Source organism: Chelonoidis abingdonii, chromosome 3 (assembly GCF_003597395.2).
Source record: "Chelonoidis abingdonii isolate Lonesome George chromosome 3, CheloAbing_2.0, whole genome shotgun sequence".
NCBI lineage: Eukaryota > Metazoa > Chordata > Testudines > Testudinidae > Chelonoidis > Chelonoidis abingdonii.
In genome coordinates, this window is record NC_133771.1 from 176664924 (window position 1) to 176690920 (window position 25997).

General features: G+C 42.4%; 1 protein-coding gene across 1 annotated transcript; it reads right to left on the reverse strand.

The window, feature by feature from the left end:
• Positions 1-419: 419 nt before the first annotated feature.
• On the reverse strand, positions 420-23943 carry UTP25 (UTP25 small subunit processome component). Its single transcript, XM_032787194.2, has 12 exons — positions 23786-23943; positions 19173-19212; positions 17015-17270; positions 16029-16235; positions 13828-13916; positions 10462-10869; positions 8552-8771; positions 6647-6849; positions 5156-5338; positions 4404-4516; positions 3617-3862; positions 420-873 (listed from the first exon to the last, which is right to left on the reverse strand). Exons 1-12 carry the CDS (start codon positions 23887-23889, stop codon positions 627-629), a joined length of 2316 nt encoding a protein of 771 aa, XP_032643085.1. The 5' UTR covers positions 23890-23943; the 3' UTR covers positions 420-626.
• Positions 23944-25997: the final 2054 nt, after the last annotated feature.

Below are 25997 nucleotides of genomic sequence, written 5' to 3' on the forward strand. Positions count from 1 at the left end.
TGTTCTCAAAAGGCCAAGTCACGGTGTTTTCAGCTACTTGCTCAATGACATGCTGGAATTACACAGGCCCCCCCATTTAATGGCTCTGCCTATGCCCTCCCCTCACCTGAGGGGCAACGTGGGTATAAGTAGTGCAGAATGTCTTGCATGAACACATTCTCAACATCTGGAAGAATTTCCCCCTGAACGAGCCAGCAGAAAGTTGCATTTGATGAAGGAATATAGGGAACTTCTGATGACAGAGAACGGGGGAGAGGGAGTGCCATCGTCTAATGACAAGGCATTTTTCACCCCACAACTATTTACTAAATATTTTCCAGGATGCAGATAGTGCATGGGGGGGAGGCGGGTAAGGTAACCAGGAAAGTCTAATTTTTTTTTAAGCTTGTTCACTTACACAAAAGAAGCAGCACATGTGCTTTGCTTAAATGGAATCTTTTACTTCCCTCATTGGCTTAAGTGGAAGTATTTAAATATACAAATTAACCCTGTAAAACAAATTCCAAGAAAATATTTTTGATACATCTTTTCCTCCCCCAAACACTTATTTAAAAAACAGCATTAACATGCATGTTAGACAAAAAGATCCAAGTCCATACAACAAGAGTCTCGATCCATGACTTTGTTCATTCATTTTCTCCAGTAACAAAAAGGTGCACGTTTTTTTCAGACTGCAGCATTTGAGCAGCACGATCTACACCGACCACAGCAGCCAACTTCTGAGCATCATACTTTGAATAGAGAATGGTACAAGTCCAAGTAGCTTCCTCTCCACTGGCTGTGGCCATCAGCATATTACAAACCTCGCTGTAGAAATGGGGGTAGGTCGGTAACTCATAGAAAATGAGGTTTCTGATGCCCTTTATTAGGTATCTGCATTAGAGAAAAATACCATGGTCACAATATTGTATTCTGCAATCTGACTTCAGAAACTCTCCAATTTACACTGACCACTTATGAAAGTTATATATCCTTTGAGGCTCTGAGCTCTCCCAATTCCCTGACATCAATTGGAGTTAAGTGCACTCAGTCTCTTCCATCATTGAGCTCTGCGAGTCCAATGCTACATCCTCTGATGTCTGGGAGTCTTGCCATTGACTTAAACAGAAGCAGAATGAAGAGCTTAATCCTGCTAGGTACTGGGCACCTCCTGAAAAGTGCTGAGCACCATCAACTCCCACTGCACTCGAACTCTTTGGATTTAATCCTAACACAGTAAAACTTGGTCAAACTAAGGCCCTGGTACTGCAATGGGATTCACATGGGCAGTGTGCACCAGTGGTGTCCAAATTAAACGAGTGCAATTGAATTCAATGGGGTTGTACAAATCCACTCATATAGATGCCTTTTCTGGCTACGGGCCTACATTTAGATAATAGGTTTTTTTGGCTCTGTCTCCCCTCACATACATCACTGAAAGAAAATCCAAATCCCACTTTGCAATACATTAGGAATTACCAGAGGAGTATAACGTAGACTAGTTTAAGTGTCTGATCGCTTAAAATGCTTTCACTACATCCAAGGATGTAACAACACCAAAAGACTGTTGAAATCTTGGAACAACCTTATGTATGTGCTAGTCAGAACAAAAACGTGTTAAGAACTGAGATTTCTGTTCCACAGAAAATGCCAACATTTCAAAAAGAGATTTTTTCTGAATCAGAATGAATAACCGAAATGTCATGCAAAAAGAAAATTAAAACTGATTCAGAATCATCAAAATGTTTTATTTTGATCAAAATTATGCAGTTACATATGTAATAAAATATATGTAAAAATATATGTATTACATATTTCAATACAATGAAAGTTAAATGAAATTAATGGAAAACATTTTTACTTTTTTCCATTGAAAATTTCATCAAAATTGGTATCAAATGTTGCACAGGAAGGTTTAGACTAAATAGCATTTGTCAACAGAAAACTATTCCATCAAAAAAAACTAATCAGCTGTAGTCAGGACAGAGCACATTTTCTGAATGGCCTTGATTTGTCACTTACACATCTGGACTTTTTCCCCCCCTTCTTTAAAATACAGCATTAACTAAGTTTTAATGCTTTTTCCTAGACTACAGTGGAGAGGAAGAGAGAAGAAACCAACCGAAATACCCAAGTGTATATATTAAAACCCAGAAAGAGTCACTCTGGGAAGCTGTCACACTGCCAGCCTAAGCAATCTACATGCTGTAAGAGTCACGATATGGTTTATTGCACCCAACAGACGACCTGAGAACTGAAAACTCCAGAGTTCTAAACCTCTGCTACAATTTCCTTCAGAGGGCCTTGGGCAAGTCCTTTAACCTTCCTGCTTCAGTTTCCCAAATGTGCAAAATGTAAATAATCGTTCTCTCTCTGCCACGCAGGGAACTTATGGAGAATGAGTGAATAGTTGTAAAGTACTTTAAAGATGCAGGGCCAAATTCTGACCTTGATGTAAGTCAACTCCACCTCTGTTCACTTTGGCCTCTAAAATGCCAAGTATCACCATTTCAAGAGTGATACTTAGAATATGGGTTTAACCAGAAATGCTATATTCTAAAGGGGCAAGAAGGCTAGAGTTGGTGGGAGGGGAGAGAGAGAGAGAGAGAGAGAATGCTCAAACCAACAACAAAAAACCCAACACAGTCTGCTGGATGATCTGTATTACTCAAAATAGCAAGACCCTTATACTCAGCTGATGGATGCTGAAGAGATGGCTCTGCAATACTGTAAAATTCAAAGGACACAGGATGTGTGTTTTTCAGGTCAATTTATGGGCATAAACCTTATGTTTTCACATTTTTTTTTTTTTTAGATGAGATTTTCAAGCTAGTCTACATGCTGCTGTACAGAGACTGGAGATTCACGTGGCGACATTCGTCCTGAGACAGTGCTGGGGAGCTCTGAACAGCTGTAGGTGCTCTTCTGAATGTAACTTAGCAGAGACCCTGACCCTGACACGTGCTCGATAAAGATCCTATAACTTTTACACAAGGTCAGTTTCATCAGCCGCTGGGCTCCTAGCAGAATCCCACTTTTGTAATTTCAGGTTGCCCAATTAAATTCCACAAATGGTTTTAAGTAGAAAACTTATTATGGCCCCCTAAAAATTCTCTTAGTGGTGCTGCTGTCACGGAACAAATTCCAAGTTCCTTTCCAGAGGTGAAAGAAATTATCCCAACCCAGATGCAGACTGTGATGAAAGGTACTATTAGGCCAATTCTGGATGGTGTTGTGTTCCTGCAGATGTCAGTGGGAGCTGGGTGCATTTACCAACTCCCAGCATTGAGCCCTATATGGTATTTAATGTATTATTAAATATCTAGAGGGATACTTGCAATTTTTGTTTGTGTTAATATTTCATGAGGCTCCTACGTCAATCTAAGAAGGATTCCCCCAACGGGTTACATGAACCAGCCTTCAGATTTCCGTATCTATCTATCTCATAGAACTGGAAGGGACCTTGAAAGGTCATCAAGCCCAGCCCTCTGCCTTCACTAGCAGGATCAAGTACTGATTTTGCCCCAGATCCCTAAGTGGCCCCCTCAAGAACTGAGCTCACAACCCTGGGTTTAGCAGGCCAATGCTCAAACCACTGAGCTATCCCTCCCCTAGCAGAATCTGGCCCAGGCCTTACCTTTTGTAAAAGTGGAAGCGTTCAGTGAAAACTAAGAACTGCTTCTCTCCTTTGAGGAAGAAATGTCTTGCTCTAGAGATACCAGATTTTTTGGTGTATTCACAGATGTGTGTAAAATTCAGCTCTTCCTTCTTGAAGTAATTTCGAAGACGCACATAGTCGAAATACGATGGAATGTAAATAAGTGTATGTGACATGATTGCATCACGATACTCAGGCAAAACTTTGTCAATGAAGAACTGAAACCTGGGTTAAGAAAATGCACACGAATATTATCCTGAGTCAACATGCTTCTGTCCAACATGTAAATGAGCTTTCTCAAGAATGGTTGCAGGGGGGAGGAGGGGGAGGAGGAGGGGAGGAACCCTTACAAAACAAAAAAAGAACCACACCAACCCCCTCCCCCCAATTAACCCCACATAACCTCCAAACATTATTATTCTGTGTCACAGTCAAGAAAATCTTTAAACTGACCAAGGTTTCCAGACTTGAGAAGGGCTAAACACAAAGGTACATCAGTGCAAGGGTTCTACGATGTTGATTGTAATCTTTTAAAAGAAAAATAGGGGGAGAGAGGACTAGGGGAGAGGAAAGTGCAAGTTCATTTATTTGACTGTGCAGTGTCTAACCCACATCGGATGAGCAATAAGAGCACATATTACTATTTACTATCTCATTTTTAGGCACATCAGCTCTGTGGGGCACAGAGTGCGCTATACTGGACTAAGCACAACATTTGAAGCTGCAGGTACTGGGGCATAGCAGAATGGTTTGGGTGACAGATTACCTTGCATCTATTACAGAAATAGAACTTTCAGCTTCCAGCCTTCGAAAGACATGAGGAAGTTGTACCACAACACGGCTAATGGAGCCAATCGAGGGTACATTCCTTACGGCTACCTGCAGGAGGTAAGTCAAACAGTCAGAGAAGCAGTAAAACATAAATGGCATTTAAAAAGCCTTCACATTCTAATCAGTTTTCAGTTAATGACTTACTCCTTCAGGCAACAAACGAGGCTGTTCTGAACAAGTCAATAGAGGACTACTGCCAGCACTACTTCCACACAGTATCTGAGTAACTATACATGCCATGCTTCTAGGACAGTGGTTCCTAAACTTGGCACGGTCCGAGGGACGTACTGGCCACTTCCAGCAGCGAACCGCGGCCACTGGGAGCCACGATTGGCTGAACCTGCAGACATGGCAGGTAAACAAATTGGCCCGGACCACCAGGGGCTTTCCCTGCACAAGCAGCGGAGCAAGTTTGGGAATCACTGTCCTAGGAGGATACGGGAGTGGGAACTAACTCACTGCTTTCTGTATGCCTTTTGCTCATCTTGGACAATGAAACCTGTCTGGCCATTTTCACTTTCTGGTTCTCATGGATTAGTACAATGCTGCAGTGTTTGGCAGCAGGGAAACTGAGGTAGGGTGCAGCAAAGCCACTCCTGCTACAAGAGGACACGTAGGAAGCAACTGATCCTGTTACCCTGTTACCTCCAAAATCTAAGATAGTTATCGGCCTGTCCGTGAACTCACCTGCCCTCTGTAATTGAAGCAGTTCTTATTGAAGATAGAGTTAATCTGGGGATCTTGAAGAGCACTAAACAGTAGCGTTTGACGATAATACTTTGACCAGTTATTCAGATTCTGCATGCGCACTCGTGAAAAATCTACACCATGGGACTCCAAAGGAAGGAGGTTGAGATGGTTCATCAGGTGCTTTAAACAGAGAGAAACAGATGTATGTAACCTTAGATCACGAATGCACACTTGACAAGTAAGTTAACTGCACTGTGAAAGTGAGTGGAAATGAACAAGTCAGCCGACAGCATAACAGACTAGCGGGCTCCCGAAACACAGCTTTCTGGATCCTGCTCACTCATCAGATGAACAATAATTTACTAGATTTCTTTCTACAGGACCTAATTAAAATTCATTAGCTCCTCAGACTTTAAAAGTGAGGTAGATTTCAATGTTGCTATGGCCCCAGCTTCTGATTGCTTCCCCACGTGGGGCCAGTTCCAGAAACTCTAGACCTAATCAATAAAGCCAAAGTGAAACCCGCATAGCACTCAGTGAGAGTTATGAACACAGATGGTGAATTCATCCCTCTGGAGAGGAGACAGCACCAGGCTTCTGTGCCACATCAGTGAATTTCACTCAGAGAAACTTCTGGATTGGTATCAATGAATGCGTTTTTGTTAATATTCAGTTTTATGCTTTTTCCCCCATGGGACACGTTACATTAAAAAAAAAAAAAAAAAACACTCTCCAAGCTCACTTCTGAAAGCACCGTTAACAGGAATTTATACCTGGGCACCTTAGTAGGGTGTTTCAATCCAGCAGTCTCAGGGAAATCTGCTTTGTTTTAATACACTGAACAATGTATTTTTTTTTTTCCTGAAAGATACAGAGCTTAGATTTTAAGTAGTAATTCAAGGAGTGTTTATAAATTACCTAAATTCGGCAACTGTCGGGATGCTAACCCACCTAAGCCAAACTCCAAGGCAGACAGAAAGCAACTTCCTTTCCAAGTTCTACACATAGTTACAATCAGATACAGTATTCTACTTCATTTTCTGACCTGAAATGTTGTATAATATTATTGTAAGCTGTCATATAGCTGCTATGTTCCCTTCCAGAAGTGAGTGAAGCAATCCCTGTTATCTTCCCCATAGGGTTGTTCCAAGATTTAATCAACAGTTGTGAAAGTCTTCTCAGAACTTTAGCCAAAATGTACCACAGAAATACCAAATACTGAGACCTACAGAGTAAAAGTGCTGAGTATTACTGAAATCTAAGGAGTGTCATAGGCCTAGCACACTTCAGCATGCATCTGTCATTCCAGGGCAAGGATTACTTTCATAATGGGAAAATATTAGTGAGATGAAACATTATTAAGTGGAAGGCACAGAAAGAGAGAATGAAAATTTGACAGAATTTATTGCTAGGGATGAATTATACCACTAGTTAGACATAATATAGCATGTCAAACAAATAAAGTAATATGGAGTGAAAAAAACCTACCAGAGTATGCTCCCAATTCTGCATCAGGTAAACATCTGCTTGGTCAATTATAAGAATTTCTATTGATGAGAGGAAATCAAAATCTCTCTTCTTCTCCCCCTCTGCCCCAATAATGGTCCTCAAGCCAAGGGGAGAGGCAATGATGACATCAGAAGAGTAAAATGGTGCATATAATCGCATACTCTTTTGAAGAATAGCAACCCCTGTTCAATAACAAACAAACAGCAGTATTTTCTTGGTATATTTGACTTTTTGATCACTGTACTTCCTTTCCCTCCACCCCAAAGGGACATGCAATGAAAAAAACCACACAATTCCCTCTCCTTCTCCCCCACCCCCACAGTTTATCTCCTTCTCCTTTAAATCCTGTTGTAAACATTATCTTACTCTGTCCAAGGAGGACTGCATAGAGCACCTTTAAAAATATATCAATACCATTCACAGATCCATAGGTTACTAAAAGGCAACACTCCCTTCCTTCATAAAGGCAGAATGATCCATCCATGCCAGTTTGGAGTAACTTTATGGACGCTGGTCCTACACTAGCATGATACATCAGGTATGCTGGGCTGACCTAGGTAATGTTTCTTGTGTACAAAATGAGTTAGTTATCCATGTCATGACTACATCATTGACAGCATTTTGGCCCACAGCTTTCTGTGCCCAAGTTAGACACTTTAGGTAGAATTCCTGACTTAACGGCAAAACTCCCATTGACTTCAACAGGGCCAGGGTTTCATCTTTTGTATGTTTTGGTCAAATAAAAATAATTTTAAAAACTCCTCACTGGAAATCAAGCCAATGAAATAAACTACCAGAGGGCATAAACACACAAGACAGAGTTACACTTCAATGTAACAAAAACATTGACAATTTTTCTTAATTTAAAAAAAAAAAAAAAAAAAAGAACTAGTAGAGTTTAAAATGCATTCCCTAATCCATACTAAAAAGGATTTTAGTGCCTGGAAAACATGGTGATGGATGCTATCATAATGCTGCTGCAAGATGACAGATGATCATTTCTTCTCTATTCAGATGTGCATTTCTTCACAGTAGTAGGTCAATCAGACAGGTTTTTGCATGGGATGGGATGTTGAAGAGAGTGATTTTGCTGCAGAAAGCAGTGTAACTCAGTAAATCACAGCTGTTCACTGGTGAAGTGGGGCAAATGCTTACATTTCCCACAACATTATCAAATATCTTTGAAGGCCAATTTATCGGTCAAGGGACAATAATTTTAAGAGTCTCTTCTTCTCTGTCTAGATAAGTTTGAACAACCACCTACTCCTCATGGCATCAAGCCACAAGCTAATTCTCTGCATACCAAACCAGTATGAAATTTCAATTTATTAAACAGTCTTGACATTTTCTGCTCAACTAGCATTCATACTCACTGCCCATCCTTTGCATGCATGAAAACTCTGCTGGAAAACATATGCAATATAGTCGAAAATTGCTTTGCTCATTACAGAATTTCTAATTTTTCTCAGGCCATTACTGATTAATAACTTCAGTGCAAACAAACTGCTTTAAAAACATAATTAGGAAAAACTATAGTCATAAGAGGTGGAAGCCATTATACCAAGTCCATCCTTTCTCAATTACAATGTGGATTCCTCCCAGCTCCAATAAAAGATACACTGGGTTTTTAAATTATATTAAACTTGATCTTAACCAAGAAGCAGAAAAAGATTTCATAATGTTACTTTACCAAAAAAGAATCTTGACCTGGGATGAAATTTTCAAGAGTACCTAAACTGCATTTTCAAGAGTGATTTAGGCACTTAGAAGCCTACGTTTCATTGGAAGTCAACAGAAATTAGGTTCCTAAGTCATTTAGGAAAACTGCATCCCTGCTCTTTAATTTTTAGAACTAAAATATTGATAAAATATTGATTTTATTACCTATCCTGAAATGGTCATCGATATTGCCTGCAAACACAGCTTCATAATCTTCAGGTCTTTTCAGGTTGGGAGGTCTCTCATCTGGATCAAAACCAAACTCCCCTTTGAAGCGCTTTTTGTTACTTACATCTATTTGTTTTTTACTCCCTGACTCAAGGAGGCTGATGAAAATCTGCACCACCCGTAAGGCAGATTCACGGAAGGGCACTACTATCAGCACCTGTATGGACCAACACAATTAAAAAAGGATAACGTCCCTCAGTAACTATGTCTTCTCCAGAGAAGAGGGGGATGCACATCACCCTATGAAGCACAAAAAATACAAACAGGCCTGAATTTGAATTATTATTACACATAGTACCCAACACTGTGCCATCTGGATTAAAGGAAATCTAGGCCCCTTGTAAACAAATTCCAAGCTAGAGGGTTGTACCTGAGTGATGAAAGTCTGACTCAACAGATATGATTGGATCCTGAAGCTGGCTCAGTGAAGTGCTTCAAAATGCACTTCCACTAAAACAGGCCTTAGCTGCCAGCTTCCAAACACCTTATTGCGAGTCAGCCATAAGAGACTCAGCTGGAACTGGAAATACAATGAGTAAATGTAACCCCCTTTCTTGCGGACAAAGAGGAACCATTGGAAGTGGAACCTGTGAAGTTCTGCTGTACAATGGATGGGGCTGGATGCCTGGGTGATTACCCCCAACCGTGGCCTGGAGCTCAGCTCTGCAAAGGGCACTCTGGTCATTAGCATGCAGGGCATGGACAAGACACGGGCCACTGGCATGAGAGGATTTGCCACTCTGAAGATCCTTCTATTCTCCACACACAAGCTAGCAAAGCCCCGCACACAAATAGCTGGAATAGCCTCTACACAGCTGCTTGGACTTGGTGCTGTATTTGGATCTAAGTTTGGTTCTAGTAAAAAAAAAAACCCTCAAAATACCTAAATATTAATATATAAATAAACTGATAGAAGGAAAAAACCCAAACCAGGTGTTTTTAAATGTGATCAGTCCACAATGTACCGTGACCATCCAACACTGGAACTTTTAAACCAGGCCACTTACACTTCTAGTGACAAATCAGTGCAAACTGAATCCAGCTGTCCATCAATTAGTTTATGGTGGCTTAGTGACATGTTCCCTATCAAGAACATAATTTGATTGCAGGACAGCTCTAATCTGGGCCTCATCACCAATGAAAGGGAAAAGTGGCCTTATTAGAATCTGATGGGACTGGATCCCCGAGGGCCAATATAGATAGATCCCAGCTGATTTTTAGTTGACACAGCAACAGAGTTATATAATAATAGCGGAGGAGTTTTGGTCCCAAGTTATGCTGCACCAGATACAAGAATTCTGAAGCAAAGTGTGACCCACAGTGACAGTAGCCCTTGAGAAATGCGGGGACGGGAGTGGGAACTCATAAGGCTTTGCCTGAAGAGTAGTGACTACACCAAACCATCTCCACTGGTCCTACAGGAAGCAAGTGATTTTCTGGGGCAGTCTGTGTAGATGTTGACCTCCAACTGCAGCAACAGTGTTGAGTTTTAAAGGGAGATATGGAGGCTCTTTATTTGCTAGTGTAGCAGGAATGGAGTAAGAACAAGGAAGGAGACACTTCAACCTGTTACAGCACTAGAAAAACTCTTCCAACAGAGCAGGTCTCCTGGAATTAGTCTGCCTGCAAAATGTGCAAACTGAAGTTAGCCCTTCTCCCAGCCTATTTGCCCTTGCTGCTTACAGACAGCTTCAAGCCAACATGATCAGCCACTGTGAAAAGACAAAAATTGGGAACATGTCACAAGATATAAAGAGCTAGTGGATGATGCCAGGATAAACTACTATGACAACTGCATGGCAGGGTCAATTACCCAAAAAAAGATTATGCTAATGGAGTCCTCCCACCTTAGGTCTAGTGAGTCCTTGGTCCCTGAAATCATCATTATCAACTGTTGCCTTCTGATCTCTTCGTTTGGCATTATTGCTGAGAACCTGGGCATTTGCCTTCAGGACGTGATTCACTGCATGCAGACAGTAAGCATGACGAACTTCTTCCCCATTCCCTAAAGCAGTTCTTTCCGGGTAGAATAAGTCCTTGTATTGATTCATAATACAAAAGAGTTCCTTTTGTAACAGGGTAAACGGGTGTTTGTTCTGTTTAGTCAGTGTGGATAAGAACTGGCTGTTCACTTTTGGCCAGGTGGATTCTAAAGTCTTGTGAAGATGAAGCTGTTTCAAATCAGCTTCTTTATCTGGCTTAAAAGTTCTCGGCTGCTGTAACGAAGAAAAAACTAACTGGCCCAATGTTGGCCACTGGAAAAAAAGAAAGAAAAAGAAAATCAAACGTGATATTACTTAGCACCATACAGCTAAAAATATACATTGCTATAGCAGTTATTTTAACAACATATATGAAACACTAGCCTCTCAAACTTGATACAAATTAAAAACCATTCTTCCTTCAACACGCACAATCTTTCAGGCGTAGTCTACATTAAAAGGTTTTATCAGCAAAGCTACTTCGGTTGGGGGTGAAAAAAACCACACCTCTGACTAATGTACTTATGCCAACAAAACCCTCCGTGTAGATGTAGCTTATGCTGATGGAAGTGGATTTCCATCAACACAGCTAACATTGCTTGGGGAGGTGGTGTTCCTATATTTGCAAGAAAACTCCTTCTGTCAGTGTAGTCTGCATGTACTATGGGACTATGCCAACACAGCAATGCTGATATAGTCTCAATAGTGTAAACATACCATTTACTTTCTTTACCATATGAAAAATAAGATAATTCATGTAAGCACTTTAAGATCAAGGACCAAATTCAGAGGTGATGTACATTACACGTTAGTTGCTGTGTCTTAGAGAGTTTAACCAGGAAGCATAAGCTAGTGTGATTTACATTCTGAAAGGCCAGAACTGATGGGTGGAATAAAGAAAGCAATTAGCAGGGGCAAGTTAACCAGCTTCTTCTAGCCTCTCACCATGTAAGTTACACCCTTCTTTGTTCTCATGTGCAACCAATTTACCAATGTACATCACGCATCAGTTTACATTTCACCTCTGTATTTGTTCTATGTCTTCACCTATGGCCACCCTTCAACAAATAAAATCATGGCCCACTGTAAGATTCTAATTAAACATCAGACTCCAGCCTAAGTGAGGGTAAGCCAATGTATCAGGTGGATAAAAATACATTTTTTAAAGAAATAAAGAAGGAAATTGCATTTTTAATGCAAAAAAAGTAATTTTTCTGTATAAGAAACCCATTTGAAATTATGACACTTTATGTTACAACCTAAATTTACTATAATCTATTAAAATAATTTAAAGAAAAAATAATATTCAAGCAGTACATTTTTGTTGCCAAAGTTTAAAAGACACTGATCAAGCGATCCTGTCTAAGCATCTGAACGAGTTTGACAAAATGCTCAGTCCAATTTTTGACTGCAGAAGCCTCTTCTGCAAGTGCAGAGAGAATATTTTCTTTATTTCAGTTTATTAAACTAGAAAAAGCAGAATATGAATAAAAAATGAGGTGTGAATGGCTATCTATTAATTCTAAAGTTGTAAAGGATATGGTGACCAGAAATAGTCAGTTCAATTCATTAGCTACAGATATACTTCTTTTGTTTACTAAATCAGGTAGTTTTAAAATGAAAAACATTTTGATAAACTTAGTTTTTTTAATTTACGCATCCAGAATTTTTCAGGTAGTTTTAATTACTAAACTAATAAAAAACAATTTTAAAATACTGTTTTGTAGATTTTTAAACTAAATTTCAATTTCCATTCAAATGCAGCTTGACACAAATCATGAATAAAAAAAATTGATCTACTGAATACGAAATTCATCATTCACCACTTTCTAACATAATAAAAATGTAAAAATTAAGAATCTATTCAGATATGTTAAGCTAGGTAATTGCTTAAATAAATGTGTATAGATAGAGTATATTCTTTTACTACCAAAAAAAGGTATCAAATTATACCAATACATGAGAATCAATGCAAAACAAGATTAAAATTGATTATTCAAACCAAGATTTCTTGCTTGTTGATTAAAATCAGTGATTTAAAAATCAATCTACCCTCGTGTTGAATAACTGTGTGCTCGCTCTCTCTCTCTCTCTCTCGGTGTATATATGTTTTCATGGTGATATAATCTACGTGCCACTAGAAGTAGCATGTCATGGAAATGAGTAATAGGATACAGTAGTCCTATGATATGAATATCAAGATGTATCTCATGTGGTTCATTTTAGAACTAATAGTTAAGTCACTACTAGGAGTACAAAACTAATGTAAATTGTTGAGCAAGATGACAAATGAGGAGGACCATCAAATTAGAATCTAAAATAAATTGCACACCCTTCTAGGCAAGGACTGTATCCATGTTTGGAAAGTATCTAGCACATTTTGAACGCTATTGCAATCCAACTAATAAAAAATTATATTCATTTTCTAGAAGTATTTTCCGTCTATCCGGCTTTGATTCCCATTCATTACCAGGTTTTCTAAAACAGAATTGACAGCTGCAGGTTACCTCTTGGATAATTTATCCAAGATGTTACTTGTGCTGGGCATCTTTAATTCACTCCCCTTCCCCCTGCCCCCGAGAACAGAACCCTTAGTGACAAATGACTGTATTTGAACAAGTAGATGGAAGAGCAGATCTATTAAGTGTGACTTGTTGGTGTAGGGTAGGCGTCTTGCTTTAGATGCAAGAGATCCCAGATTCAAATCCTGAACAAGTCCAAGTTTTCAGGCGATCAGACTAGATGGTCCCTTCTGGTCTTAAATCTATGAAGTAACATCAAGGTGTCTGACTGGATGAATGATCCCTGTGGTAACAACAAGTGTTCAGGTGCCCAGCCTATCACAGGAGGTGCTTGCCTCCTCTCAGAACCAGGCCTTGTGGGACTAATCTTACCAACGGTCAACAACAAAATGTCTACTAATTTCAATAGTGCAGATTAGACCATAAAGGCCAGATGCTCAGTGGCTCCCAATTACTCCAGTTAAAGATCTGAGCTTAAATTTGACTCCAGCTTTGAACTAGGCAAAAAGAAAAATCTGAACAACAATGCAGTCTGACTAAATGTTGACAAGAATTCCAACAGTAATAAGTATTCAGAATCTATTTCAGTGCAGATACTGGAATTTTGGAATAGTAAAGCATACAAAAGGATTAATGTCAGATAAACACCAATTTCATTTAATGAAGGCACTTTTATAAGCTCATGATAGGGAAACAAACACATCATTACCTTCAGCTGAATTGTACTTTTAGAACGTGCTGAAATGTTTTCTATTTCTTTTTCATCCAGTTCTTTGTTCATATGTTGCTTAAATGGATCTATTTAAAAAACAAAAGCTATTCTTATTAAAACCGGAATTAAATTTCTGAACTGATTTGCAAGTTGAGTCATACATGATTTTTGAACCAGGTAACTCAGTTGCTAAAGCAAATGATATTACAGCAGTTGGAGGGAAGAGATATTTCACTTATATAGAATGTCAAATACTCTGTATATGAACAAAACATAAAAAAATAGCACCATGCTGGAAACCCTGACGCTTCAACTGCAAGACACGTGTGAAGGGGGCAATACTTTTGCACATCACTTTGTAGCTCACATCTTGCAAGAAAAATAATGACCCCATTTTCTTTTTCATAGAATGCTCTGCCTGGGATATGGTGCTTTTGATTAATTATGTCAATATTATTCTAGTTATGGGAGAAAAACTTTTTGAAATAGAATTTTTTTATTTATTTCTCTAAAAGATGGTGAAGTCTCTGATTAGTCTAATCTCTCCCACGCTCCCAAACTGCTTCTGAGATCTTTAAAGGCCTGATATTCAATTAATTTAGGCAAGAAATTGCATAAACAGATCAGGTAGCTGTCCATACACTACAGCATGTACAATCACAGGCACAGCTTTTTGAAAATCAGGCCCTGATAATAATTGCATCACATGGGACTGTTCATTTCATAAGGAAAAATGCCTACTAGAGAGAATCCTAGTGCCAATGTCTCGAGGTTATCCAGCACTCAAAACTCACGGGGTTTTCTAAATTGTGGCAGTGCTCTGCATATCTTCCCAGTGATGCAATTGAAGAGAATATTACTTTAAAGTAAGACAGCCTCCCTGATTTGTTACTGGTTCCAGCATTGGTTGGCCCAGGGAAAGTGAATGATTACCACCATTTTCAGGAAGTCACTGCTCGATAAGGACAGAAAGTTGCTCCTTGACTGATGTACCCATATCTGTTGTTCTAGAGGACTCAGTTTGCCTCTTTTACCACAGGCTGAAAAGCAGCTTCCAGTCCACAATGTCACAAAGAAAAGAGACATCGTTTATAGACTGAATAATGCCACTGTGGCGAGTATGAATTCGAAAAGCTGGTAGTTCCTATTAAAATGCAATGCCCACAACATAAGCAATATTCTCCAGGGTAACAAGAATGAACAGTTTTTCCCATTGCATAGCCCTTTGATGCATCGACCCTAATGTAACAATAACCAAATTGCATCCCAGATTCAATATCAGCTGCTGTTGTAAGCTGACAAGCCAGTGTCACCAGGGATGCCGCAAATATAATTACTCTCTTTTAAATTATGCCATCTAATATCAAAACCACATAGCATGAAACGTGAACAGAAATTCTGCAAATCCCAATGTGCAGTATGTTACTTTATCACGGAAAGGCCACACACATCACTGCACACCGTTATTTGCATTTCGCACGGCAGTGTGATTCAAACACTGGAGTTTAGGTGGCACATCCCAGTTTGATTTCATGTTCAGGGAGAGATTCTCAGCTGTATCACTAACAAGCGCAGCACAGAACTCACAGATGTGAAGGCTTTGGTGTGAAGCCACCTTTGTGCCTTACCATTCTTGGGTTGCAGAGCTCCTGTCATAACTTAGCCAGTCCAAGTGCCAAGTGAATCCTCCTCCAGCTAGATACAGGGCTTTCAGGGCACTTTACACCACTCTGGCCCTTTTTCTTGGTGTAGAGGGGACACAGCAGGAGTAAGAATCTCAGCCCGTTTCTTGAAATTTAGAAGTTGAGTACAGACAGCGTCTATGTTCTTAAATTTTAGTCTAGTTTTGTTTTGGTTAGCTTGGGAGGTGGGCTTTTCATTCATAGTATGTGTGTGGGTAAATTCAAGACTCTGTTCTCTCCTACCAGGAGTCACAATCACATCACTGTTAATGGGAGAATAAATAGATTCCCGAATCTGAAGACAATTTGTCTGTCCATATTACCAGGTGAGCTTACCTAGACACAACTGGCTTACAAGTCCTCATAACGGGAACGTAATATAAAAATTCAAAGGCTAGACAGCATGCCTTTAGGAGTTTGCAGTCTTGCCGCATGTGGTTATTGCAAACAAGTGTAAACTGTCAAACTACAGAAGCCACACTAGAGAGAGCTCACTACACAAACAGTGTATTTTACCTTCTGAAACCATGACAGAAGAGCTACTCTCCCTCTCATCTGCATTGCAATCACCACTCTCCTCGTCCACAAAATTGGTTTCCAGGCTAAATTCAGATTCATGTTTCACATCGGTGAACTCTTCACTTGCTCCATGTTTTGGATCACTAGAGGTATCTGCTCCATCGGGTTGCTCCTGGCCAAGCATCTGCTTTGCTGTGTCTTTAGCTGTGAATTATTGGAGAGAGAAATGGATTATGTTCTCCGAAAAGAGTCACTCTACATGGACACCTGACTCTTGCTGGTTAGCTTCCAGGTATTATTTTAGCTACTAGTTATTTTTCCCAATATGCTATCCAAAAACAGAACCGGTTTGTGTTTTACAGTAACAAAGGCTCATATGCCAATTGCTGCACAATGGTCACTGATGCCCAAGGGATAAACCATATCTTTGCAGATGGGTGTTTTAGCTGCCAAACAACAATGCTATTTTAAATAGCTACAATTTTGTAAAGCTGCCATCTCTTTACTAGAATTCTTCGCTAACCAACCTTGCAAATGAGGCTCTCTCCTTGTAAAGAAGGTTTCCTTCCATTTCAAATATTTTCTCCTCTAGAAGCAAATCCTGCCCTCTCTTCTGTGGCAGAAGCAGAACTAGGTGCTGAGGAGGGGAATGGGCTGTGCCTGCTGTGCAGGAGGGGAGAATCCTCTGTCTGTCTTGGCAGAGTCCTGCTGCATGAGGGTTCCCAAGGGCTGGTGTATCCACTGCTACAAAGATCCATTAGCCATTGCCCCTTCAGCGTAGAGTTGCAGGAGCCATGGAAGCTCCTACTGCCTCAGGGCCAGAGCAGCAAAAAAACAAAAAGCGGCCCCCCCTCAGCCACCTGCCAATAGAAACCCAGCGCGCAGTTCAGCCACTCTTGGATACAGAGGCTTTAATGAGTGTCAGTTTGTTTATATCTGCCAATTCAGCCATTCTTACCATACATTTGACAAACAAAAACTACCTTCTTCCTGGTCCTGCACGTCATTCTCATCTTCTTCACCGGCTGTATGATCTCCATCTTCACCCTCCTGAGACTCTTCACTGCCTGTTTCTTCCTCATCACTTTCATCACCTTCTTCAGACTCATTTTCGTCATCTTCTTCACTGTCGGCATCTGGAACAGTCTTGAATGTGGCCAGTAGCTTGTGATACATGGAGACCTGTTCTGCTTCACTCTCTCCATCACTTTCTGCACTTGAGTGATCGGAATTCTCAGACTGAATGTGAAAATAGCATTCCAGAATATACATATTATTCCTTCAGCATGTTAATTAGCATTCATCCTAACAGCATAGCAATTATTAGTGTGTATACATACACAAAGCAGCAGTATTTTATTTAATGCATGTGGCCAACCCAAGGGCTCACATTTTAAGTTTTGCATTCCATGATTCTACTCTTGAACAGACCTATATCGTTTCATTGCATCTCCATAAGGCCCACAATTAAATTAGGCCTCCCAGTTGAGAGTCTGAAAGCGGCATTAGCCACATAACTCCCGTTAATTTCAGTAGAAGTTGTGTAGCTAAATCTGCTGGGTAGTTTTGAAAATCTCCGTCTCCAAGAACAGCTTCTTGTGATCAGTTGGGGTTGAAAGAACTTCAAAGTGAAGTTAAAAAATGTTTTGGCATCAGAAATTTCAAGACAAAAATTGCTACGAGTAAGAGACATCTACAACATAGCTTATCAGTACAATCCTGTTTTCAGCTTTATAGGGATTGGCTTCATATTAATGAAACTTTGTTAGGAAATATGTTTATAAGTAGTAACGCACTGAGCATCTCTATAAGGGAAGTCTGTTTACACAGTACAAGATGACGGTTCTGACCATGTCAGAGCACTAAGCTTCTTTGGGAACAGATGAGTCTGGCCACTTGGACACAGAACTTTGAGCTCTGGACTTTTAACTATGAAATCTAGTTCATCTAATTCTGTACTGACTTAACTCAATGGGCTTGTCCAGAGTATAGAGTAACACAGATTTTGACCCTATCAGTCAAACCATGGTTAGAGGGGGGTCAGAATGTTTGTAGTCTCCACAAGCAATGAGTTCCATTAAATTGGTGCAGGACACTCAAGAGAGCAACCCATATAGGAAGATACTTAATGGAGATCTGCATCAATTTAGCTCGCTTAGTAATCAGTAAAAAGTCACTGCTCAGATCCTTCTCCCACTGAAGAAACATCTGTCTTTCAACAAGGCAAACTTGGTCTCCAAAAGATTAAGTCAGCAAAAAGTCCCGTATAATGAGTACAGAACCTGGTGGACAGGCCAACCCTGAATCTCTAAGCAACAGTCAGCATCCTAGTTGCTGTCTGCTATACCAGCCCAGCATGATCCTGCGCAACAATGTTTAGCTATGACTGCAAGTAAATTTCACACTGCAGCCAGTGCTACAAATACAGTATTACTATGCAGGAACACTGGCAAGCTTCATGCTGAGAGTAAATTGTCCTTTTCAGCTCCTGGCACCTTTATGTGAGGGGCAGCAGAGACACTGTAAACAACATGAACCATCACTGAAGAAACAAACAAGTAGCAAAAGAACCCAATCGTCACCTTAGTTTTGAAGCCTCCTCATCCATCTGAAAGGGGATGATGGAGGGGATTCCCTTTTCCAGACCAAAACAAAATTAAAGCATGACAGATCTGGAGAAGTGGAACAAGCTTTAATGAAATTCCTTCACTCTGTGAAAAGACACCATTTAATTGGAGAATGAAAATCAAATTGCCTACCCCATAATGGGCACTCTCAGATTTAATATTATACTTATTATTAACACTCCATTTTAAAACTTTAATTTACTTTTCACCATTATTGCTTGGAGAAATGCAAAAATTCTACACTTAGCCTGGGTGACAAAAAGAGACTCATCAGTTTCTATTCAATTTCACTTCCTGGCTCTCCCTTCAGAGAAATGTTTAAAACCAAACAAAACTATTTTCAATGGATTTTTTTTTTAACTTCATTGAAAGTATTCTGTAAGCAGGTTTTTACTTAAATTAAAATGTAGATTTAGCATCTAAATTAGCTCTATACTATTTAATAATTCATATTAATTCCATGACTATCTGCAGCAATACAAAGAGGGCAATAAAAATTGTAATAATGTATTACCAGCTCACAAATTTCAGTTGTTTCTTCTCTTCCAGAAACCCTGAAAAGACATTGTTGACATTTATTTTTCTTAATTATCTGACAGTTTCTCCACATAAACATAACAAAATGGTAGGATGGAGGAAAGAAAACAATAATTATGAACTAAAAATAAGTTCTAATGTAATTAAAAGCCAACTTAAAGGAAAAGCTAAATGTTACAGCATGGGTTGGGCCTTTAAGGGGAACTGGGCTCAGCCTCACCTGTGCCTAGTACTCCATCTCCCAGGCGATGAGTTTGGGTCAGGTGCCAAACATCACATAATGGTAACCAGGGCTTTGGAGCTGTGCTCCGGCCCCAGGCAAAAACCTGCAGCTCCACTGTTCTGCGCTCCACTCCAAAGTCCTGATGGTAACCCCAGAGGTAGGGCTTCCTATAAGAGTGAGCCTGCCACTCTCAGAAGGAGGGCAATCAGGAGCTAGGGAAGACCTAAGAGTAGTCCTGAGTGTCTCAGAGCTCTGCGGAGCTGAGGACTGGTGCCCTGATACAAGGGTAAAAGAGCGAAAGACACACATTTACACTTTAAGGGAGCAGAGAAGCATCTACAGCAGTGGTCCCCAACCTTTTTTGTCTGGTGGGCACCAGACGACGAGTCATGGAGGACCATGGCAGCAGATGAGCATCCGCCGAAATGCGGCAACGTCAATGGGCGTCGCCGCTGAAATGCCACTGACAAGTAGCATAATCCAGAGGTGTTGCCGCCAAAATCCCGCCGAAAATCAGCAGCACTTCAGCGGCGACACCTCTGGATGACGCAGCTTGTTGAAGACATTTCGGCGGATGCTCATCTGCTGGCCAGTACGCAGGAGCATTTAGATGCCCCAGCGGGCGCCATGCCACCTGCGGGCACCACGCTGGGGACCCCTGATCTACAGGGTACCCTGCTTTCCCTACCAGCCAGTCAGAAAGATTTGGCTAGATCTATCTAAAAGGGGAAGAAGTAAAATCTCTGAGGGAGTTAAGAGCCCAGGAGGGTTGAAGTGGACTGCTGAGCCTTGAAAACACATGTGGGTGATTTTGGCTTTGAGTTAAACTATTATTTGATGTTTATGAACCAGACCCCAGAAGGGGAAAGTAATTCAAAGCACCTGTTGTGGTGGTCTGACTGGGGAAAGAGAGGAACAGAGGGAATTGCAGAGTCTGACAGTGAATGAGGTAAGATCCTGTTATATTAAGTCTCTCATAAAAGCCATAATAACCAAGCACTCTGCTCTGTTGCTTCTGACAGGCAGATTCCCTGACAAACATTAACAATATGCCACTAATTTACAACAAGATTATTCGGCTAAACAAGTTTATACAACAAAGTTAACTGGGGCAAACTAGCATTTACAATACTAAGATAGGAGCAATGAGGTAATAGGGAACCACTTTTACTCTTGAAAAAACTAACATACAGCACAAAGCCAAATGTTGTACAACATACTGGCTACCAATTCAATTCCATACCAGTGAAGGATATCTTTATATTTAATCATGCGATGAATCAGTTGGGTTACATGTGAGCCAAACACTACAGTAACTACTCGCTTAACGTTGTAGTTATGTTCCTGAAAAATGCTACTTTAAGTGAAACAATGTTAAGTGAATCATGTCCCATCCAATCTGTAAAGTCCTTTCAAAAAGGTGTTTTTGTGGATTTGAATGGGACGGAATGCTGAGCAGTGTCTGGGAAACACAATGGGTTGACAGGAAAACAGTGCAGCTAACATCAGGAGTCTGTGAAAAACTTGAAAGAGCCTAAGGCCCCAACATTTTGCATTTGACTCTGGACTACAGCCTTTGAGCCCAAACTCAGCCTGCCCTGTTAAGAGGCCGTTAAGTGTTTCCCTTCTTGTCTCAATGCTAACTAGCCAGTTGGAAGAAGTGAGTGCAGATTACAGAGGGATGGGGGAGGAGGGAGGGGAGATATGAGTATGGGAAGGAAGGGAAGAGCAGCTTCATTTCTCCAATTCACAAGCATAACTCTTTGGCCAGATAGCTCAATTCATAAACCTGTGAAGAAGCAAAGACTAAGTTAATACTGTAATATACTATACTACATTTGCATGAGTCCTTTTCAACACACAGTCTCAAAGTCCACCACAAACTAGACACAGCACCTTTCAAATGCAGCCTCCTCTGGAGTGAGATTTTGAGCATTGGCCTGCTAAACTCAGGGTTGTGAGCTCAATCCTTGAGGGGGCCATTTAGGGAACTGGAGTAAAAATCTGTCTGGGGATTGGTCCTACTTTGAGTAGGGGGTTGGACTAGATGACCTCCTGAGGTCCATTCCAACACTGATATTCTATTAAATCTATGAATCCAATTTTCCCATAAGAATTAATGTAAATGGGGTGGGTTAGGTTCCAAATAAATTTTTTTCACCAGATAAAAGACAGTATTATATATTCACACATATACACAGTATAAGTTTTAAACAATTTAATACTGCACACAGCAGCAGGGGGTTGGACTAGATGACCTCTTGAGGTCCCTTCTAATCCTGATATTCTACGATTCCATGATGCTTGGTTGAGGTGGTGAACTCAGGGTGGGATATTTCCCAGAGAACGCCTTGCTGCTAAATGATGAACTAGCACTCGGCTGAGCCTTCAAGGGTTAACACGTTGTTAATGTAGTCTATCACTCTATAAGGCAGCAAGAATGGAGGAAAGGGAGACAGCATGAGAGAGAGACACGTACATTGCCCCTTTAAGTACACTGACCCCACTCTAAGTACATTGCCTTTTTCAGTAGATCAGTAAGTTGAGACACCAGCTGCTGCCAGCAAGCTCCGTCTGTCCTGAGCCCTGTCGTTGTGTCCCCTGCTCTGTGGAGAGGGGCTATAGGAGCGCGGGACAGTAGCAGGGAGGAGAGGGACACCCTGACATTAGCACCCCTCCTCTTTTGCACAGAAAGCAGGAGGCTCCTGGAAGCAGTTTAAAGGCAGAGGGCAGGAGCAGCACAGGGCAGTGGTGGGAAAGACAGCTGAACTCCCTGGCAATTGATAGCCTGGTGGGCTACTGCTGCACTGGAAACTTAGGGGAGCTGATAGGGGGGCTGCCAGTCCACCCTGGTTCCAAGCCCCCACCAGCTAGTTCCAGTGGGCTGCTCTTCCTACAAGCAGTGGACAAAGTGAGCAGCTGTCACACATTGTAAGAGAGCATTGCGCAACTTTAAACGAGCAAATTGTCTAATTGATCAGCAACATAACAACGTTAAGTAAGGAGTTACTGTATATAAACTGGACTAAACATTCAAACTATACATGCTGTTACTGTCCCATGCAGGGACAAGTAAAGAGTCACAGGAACATACACCTCTACCTCAATATAATGCTGTCCTCGGGAGCCAAAAAATCTTATCGTGTTATAGGTGAAACCGTGTTATATTGAACTTGCTTTGATCCACCGGAGTGCCCAGCCCTGCTCACGCGGAGCACTGCTTTACCACGTTATATCTGAATTCGTGATATATCGGGGTAGAGGTGTATCTATTATGGGCTCCCAGCCAGACCTGCATGGTCTCACACATTTGAAGGGACAGTCTCTAACTTGAATAATGGTGGTTCTAGGGGGACAACAGTCCTCAGCACATCCCCCAGGTGCATAGCTGGCTACATAACCTGCTGTCCCCACAACCTGCTGTCCCCACAAGTTTCTAAGACACCAATCTCCATTTGACACTTCATAATATTCACACTGAGCAGCTAAGTCCCACTCTGAATTTTCCACATTAAGATCCTGACAGGGTAAATGGGGTCCCCCCACAAGACAAAATTAAATTAAATCCACCAAGCCTCTTACTGTGCACAGGGCACTCTAAAATTAGGTTTAGTACTTCCTGGGGGAGGGGAGTAGTTTTAATAATACGGCATCTGGCTACACAGGCACTTGTCAGCTGAAGATCTAAACCAGGGGGTCTCAACCTTTTTCTTTCTGAACGTCCCACCCCCAACGTGCTATAACAACTCCACGACTCAGCTGTGCCACAACAGTTTCTCTGCATATAAAAAACAGGGCCAGTAGAGAGCTTCGCTACGTCTTTTTCAGAGAGAGACTCGCGATCTTTTTAAGCCAGCCCCGAACAGCCTCAGCATCACCCCGTCCAACTTCACCACCCCCGACAACTTGCCCGCCGGCAGCCTCCGGCACCGCCACGTCCCCGGGGCGCCCAGGGCCCGGCTGCCAACTCTCCGCCCGCCTCCCACCCTCCCAGCAGCAGGCGGGGCTGGGCCTACCGGGCCGGAAGCAGCTGCTGCAGCGTAAGCTCGCGGTGATCGCTGCCGCTGACAGCTTCTTACTTCCCGCTTCCCGGCGGAGGGAGCCGCTCGGCTCTTCCAGCCTCCGCCCACTCCAGCCTCGGCTCTTTCCGGGCAAATCGCATGTTGGCAGCGCCGGCCCGGGGGGAGAATCAGGCTAAAGGTCCCCCCGGGGCTCTTCCCAGAGCGGGTACAAAGCCGACGCGAGAAGGGGCCGTTTCCCAGCCGCACAGGCGGCTCTGCGGAGTCCCGCGGCCAGGAGCCCAGCGCAGGCCGGGCTGCCACGAGGCAGCGGGGACACGAGATCACATCGCCCCGGGGCCCGCTCACTTGTCGTAGAACGGATGCTGCTCCCCAAACTCCTTGAGATGCTTTTTCTGCTTCTTGCTCAAGCTGCCGACCAGCTGCTGCCTGGGGCGCTTCCCTCTCCCCATGGCGATGTTGTTCTTCCCGCACCCACGTGGGTCCGCTCCCTGCGCTTTACGGTCAGCCGTAAACCCTCACTGTCGCGCAAATCGCTTCCAAAGTGCGGTACCAAAGTGAGTGGGGATTGACTGAGGCCCCTGCCAGGTCGGACCTCCTGCAAGGTTCGGCTGCAGCACGTGGAAAGCTGGAGAGCAGCAATTCCCTCTCCCTTTGTATGATTGTGTCCCTGTCACTCTATGGTATTTACATCTTGGCCCCATCGCCACGGTATCTAAGTATAAGCCATGGTGCATGAAGCGCATGTTCGATCCCTTCTACACTCTCTTCATCAGACTCAGTAATTCTCCTGCAGCTAACACATAGTCAATGCAATTGCTTCGTACATTAATAGCAGCTGCTGTGCTGTCTTCCTCCCAGTCCAGTCTGGATTCAGCTCTGTAAATAAAAGTTGTTGTATGCCTGTACGTTTATTTCAGTTACTGTGTATCAGACTGAAGCTTTGATTGTGCAGTAAGTTCCGCACAGGCGGACCCCTGAATCTGCTCAGAGCCTTATTGACTTCAGTATAAACGCCCAGCAGGAGCTCATTGCAGGCAGCCCCAAGAGCCAGGTTCAGTTCTTGATATCTGACTTTGGACAAGTCACTTCTACCATCTGGGACTGTTACCCTAGCTCAGGGGTGGGCAAACTTTTTGGCCTGAGGGACACATCTGGGTGGGGAAATTGTATGCAGGGCCATGAATGTAGGGCAGGGGTAGGGGGTTGGAGTGCGGGAGGGAGTGCAGTGTGTGGGACAGGGTGTGGTGTGCAGGAAGGGGCTCAGGATAGGGAGTTGGGGTGCAGGAGGGGAGTGGGGTGTGGCAGGGGGCTATGGGCAGGAGTTTGGGGGCTCAGGATAGGTGGTTGGTGTGCAGGAGCAGTGTGGGGTGTGGCGGGGGCTCAGGATGGGGTTGGGGTGCAGCAGGAGTCTCAGGGCAGGGGGTTGGGGGGCAGGAGGGGTTCAGGGGGCAGGCTCAGCCCAGTGATGCTTACCTTGAGTGGCTCCGGGGTAGCAGCGGCATGCAGTGCGGCTAAGGCAGGCTCTCTGACTGCTCTGGTCCCATGCCGCTCCTGGAAGCGGCCGGCACCATTTCCCTGAGGCCCCTGGGGGAGGATGGGGCAGAGAGCTCTGTGTGATGCCCTCGCCTGCGGGTACCTCCTCCTAAGCTCCCATTGGCCATGGTTCCCCATTACCAGCCAATGGGAGCTGCGGAGGGTGGTGCCTGCAAGCGAGGGCAGCTCACTGAGCCCTCTGCCCTGCCCTCCCCCAGGAGCCGCCGGGACATAGTGCTGGCCGCTTGTGGCTCCAGAGCCACAGGTTGGCCACCCCAGATCTATGGGCCCAGATTCAAGGTGGAAATTTGTGAGAACAATTTTGTATAGTGAATTTCATGAGAACACACGTTTGAAAATTTTGGACATTATCCCTCTGTCTGTATCCATGTCTGTGATTTTTCAATGCCAATACCTGAACATGAGGACAGTAGGTAAGAAGGAGATGTGCTAACAGTAACAGATGTAGCATAAGATCCTGTGTACTATCAAGAAACTCAACAGCAACAGGAAGATCATGATGTAGAGCTTATGCAGCACGAACAATTCATGAGTTCTACAGGTTTGACTGTGACTGACTTTGGAATTATTGACAAAAGCAATGCTGCCCAAATGCAATCTTTTCTTCAAATTAGTTGTTTTGAAATTCCAAGTAACATTCCAAGAGATGCTGATAATCATGCTTTCCCTACTCATCTACTGACAAAGACTCTTCCAAATGGTGAGACCTGCACAAGAGACTGGTTATGCTGGAGTATGGAAAAACAATCTCTGTACTGTGCACTCTACTTCATTTTGAACAAAAGTGCTGCAAATGCATCAGTTCTCTCTGATCAATCAGGATGGAGCATCAACAGAGGTTGGAGGAAGTTGAAAGAGTGAATACCATCACATGAGAGTTCAACATCACACAAAGAAAACTATGGAAATCAGCCAATAGGGCAGCATCATCTGAAAGTTTAGTTGAGAATTTACTCTTGACTGAATTCTCTAAAGCAGTGGTTCTCAAACTAGGGCCACTGCT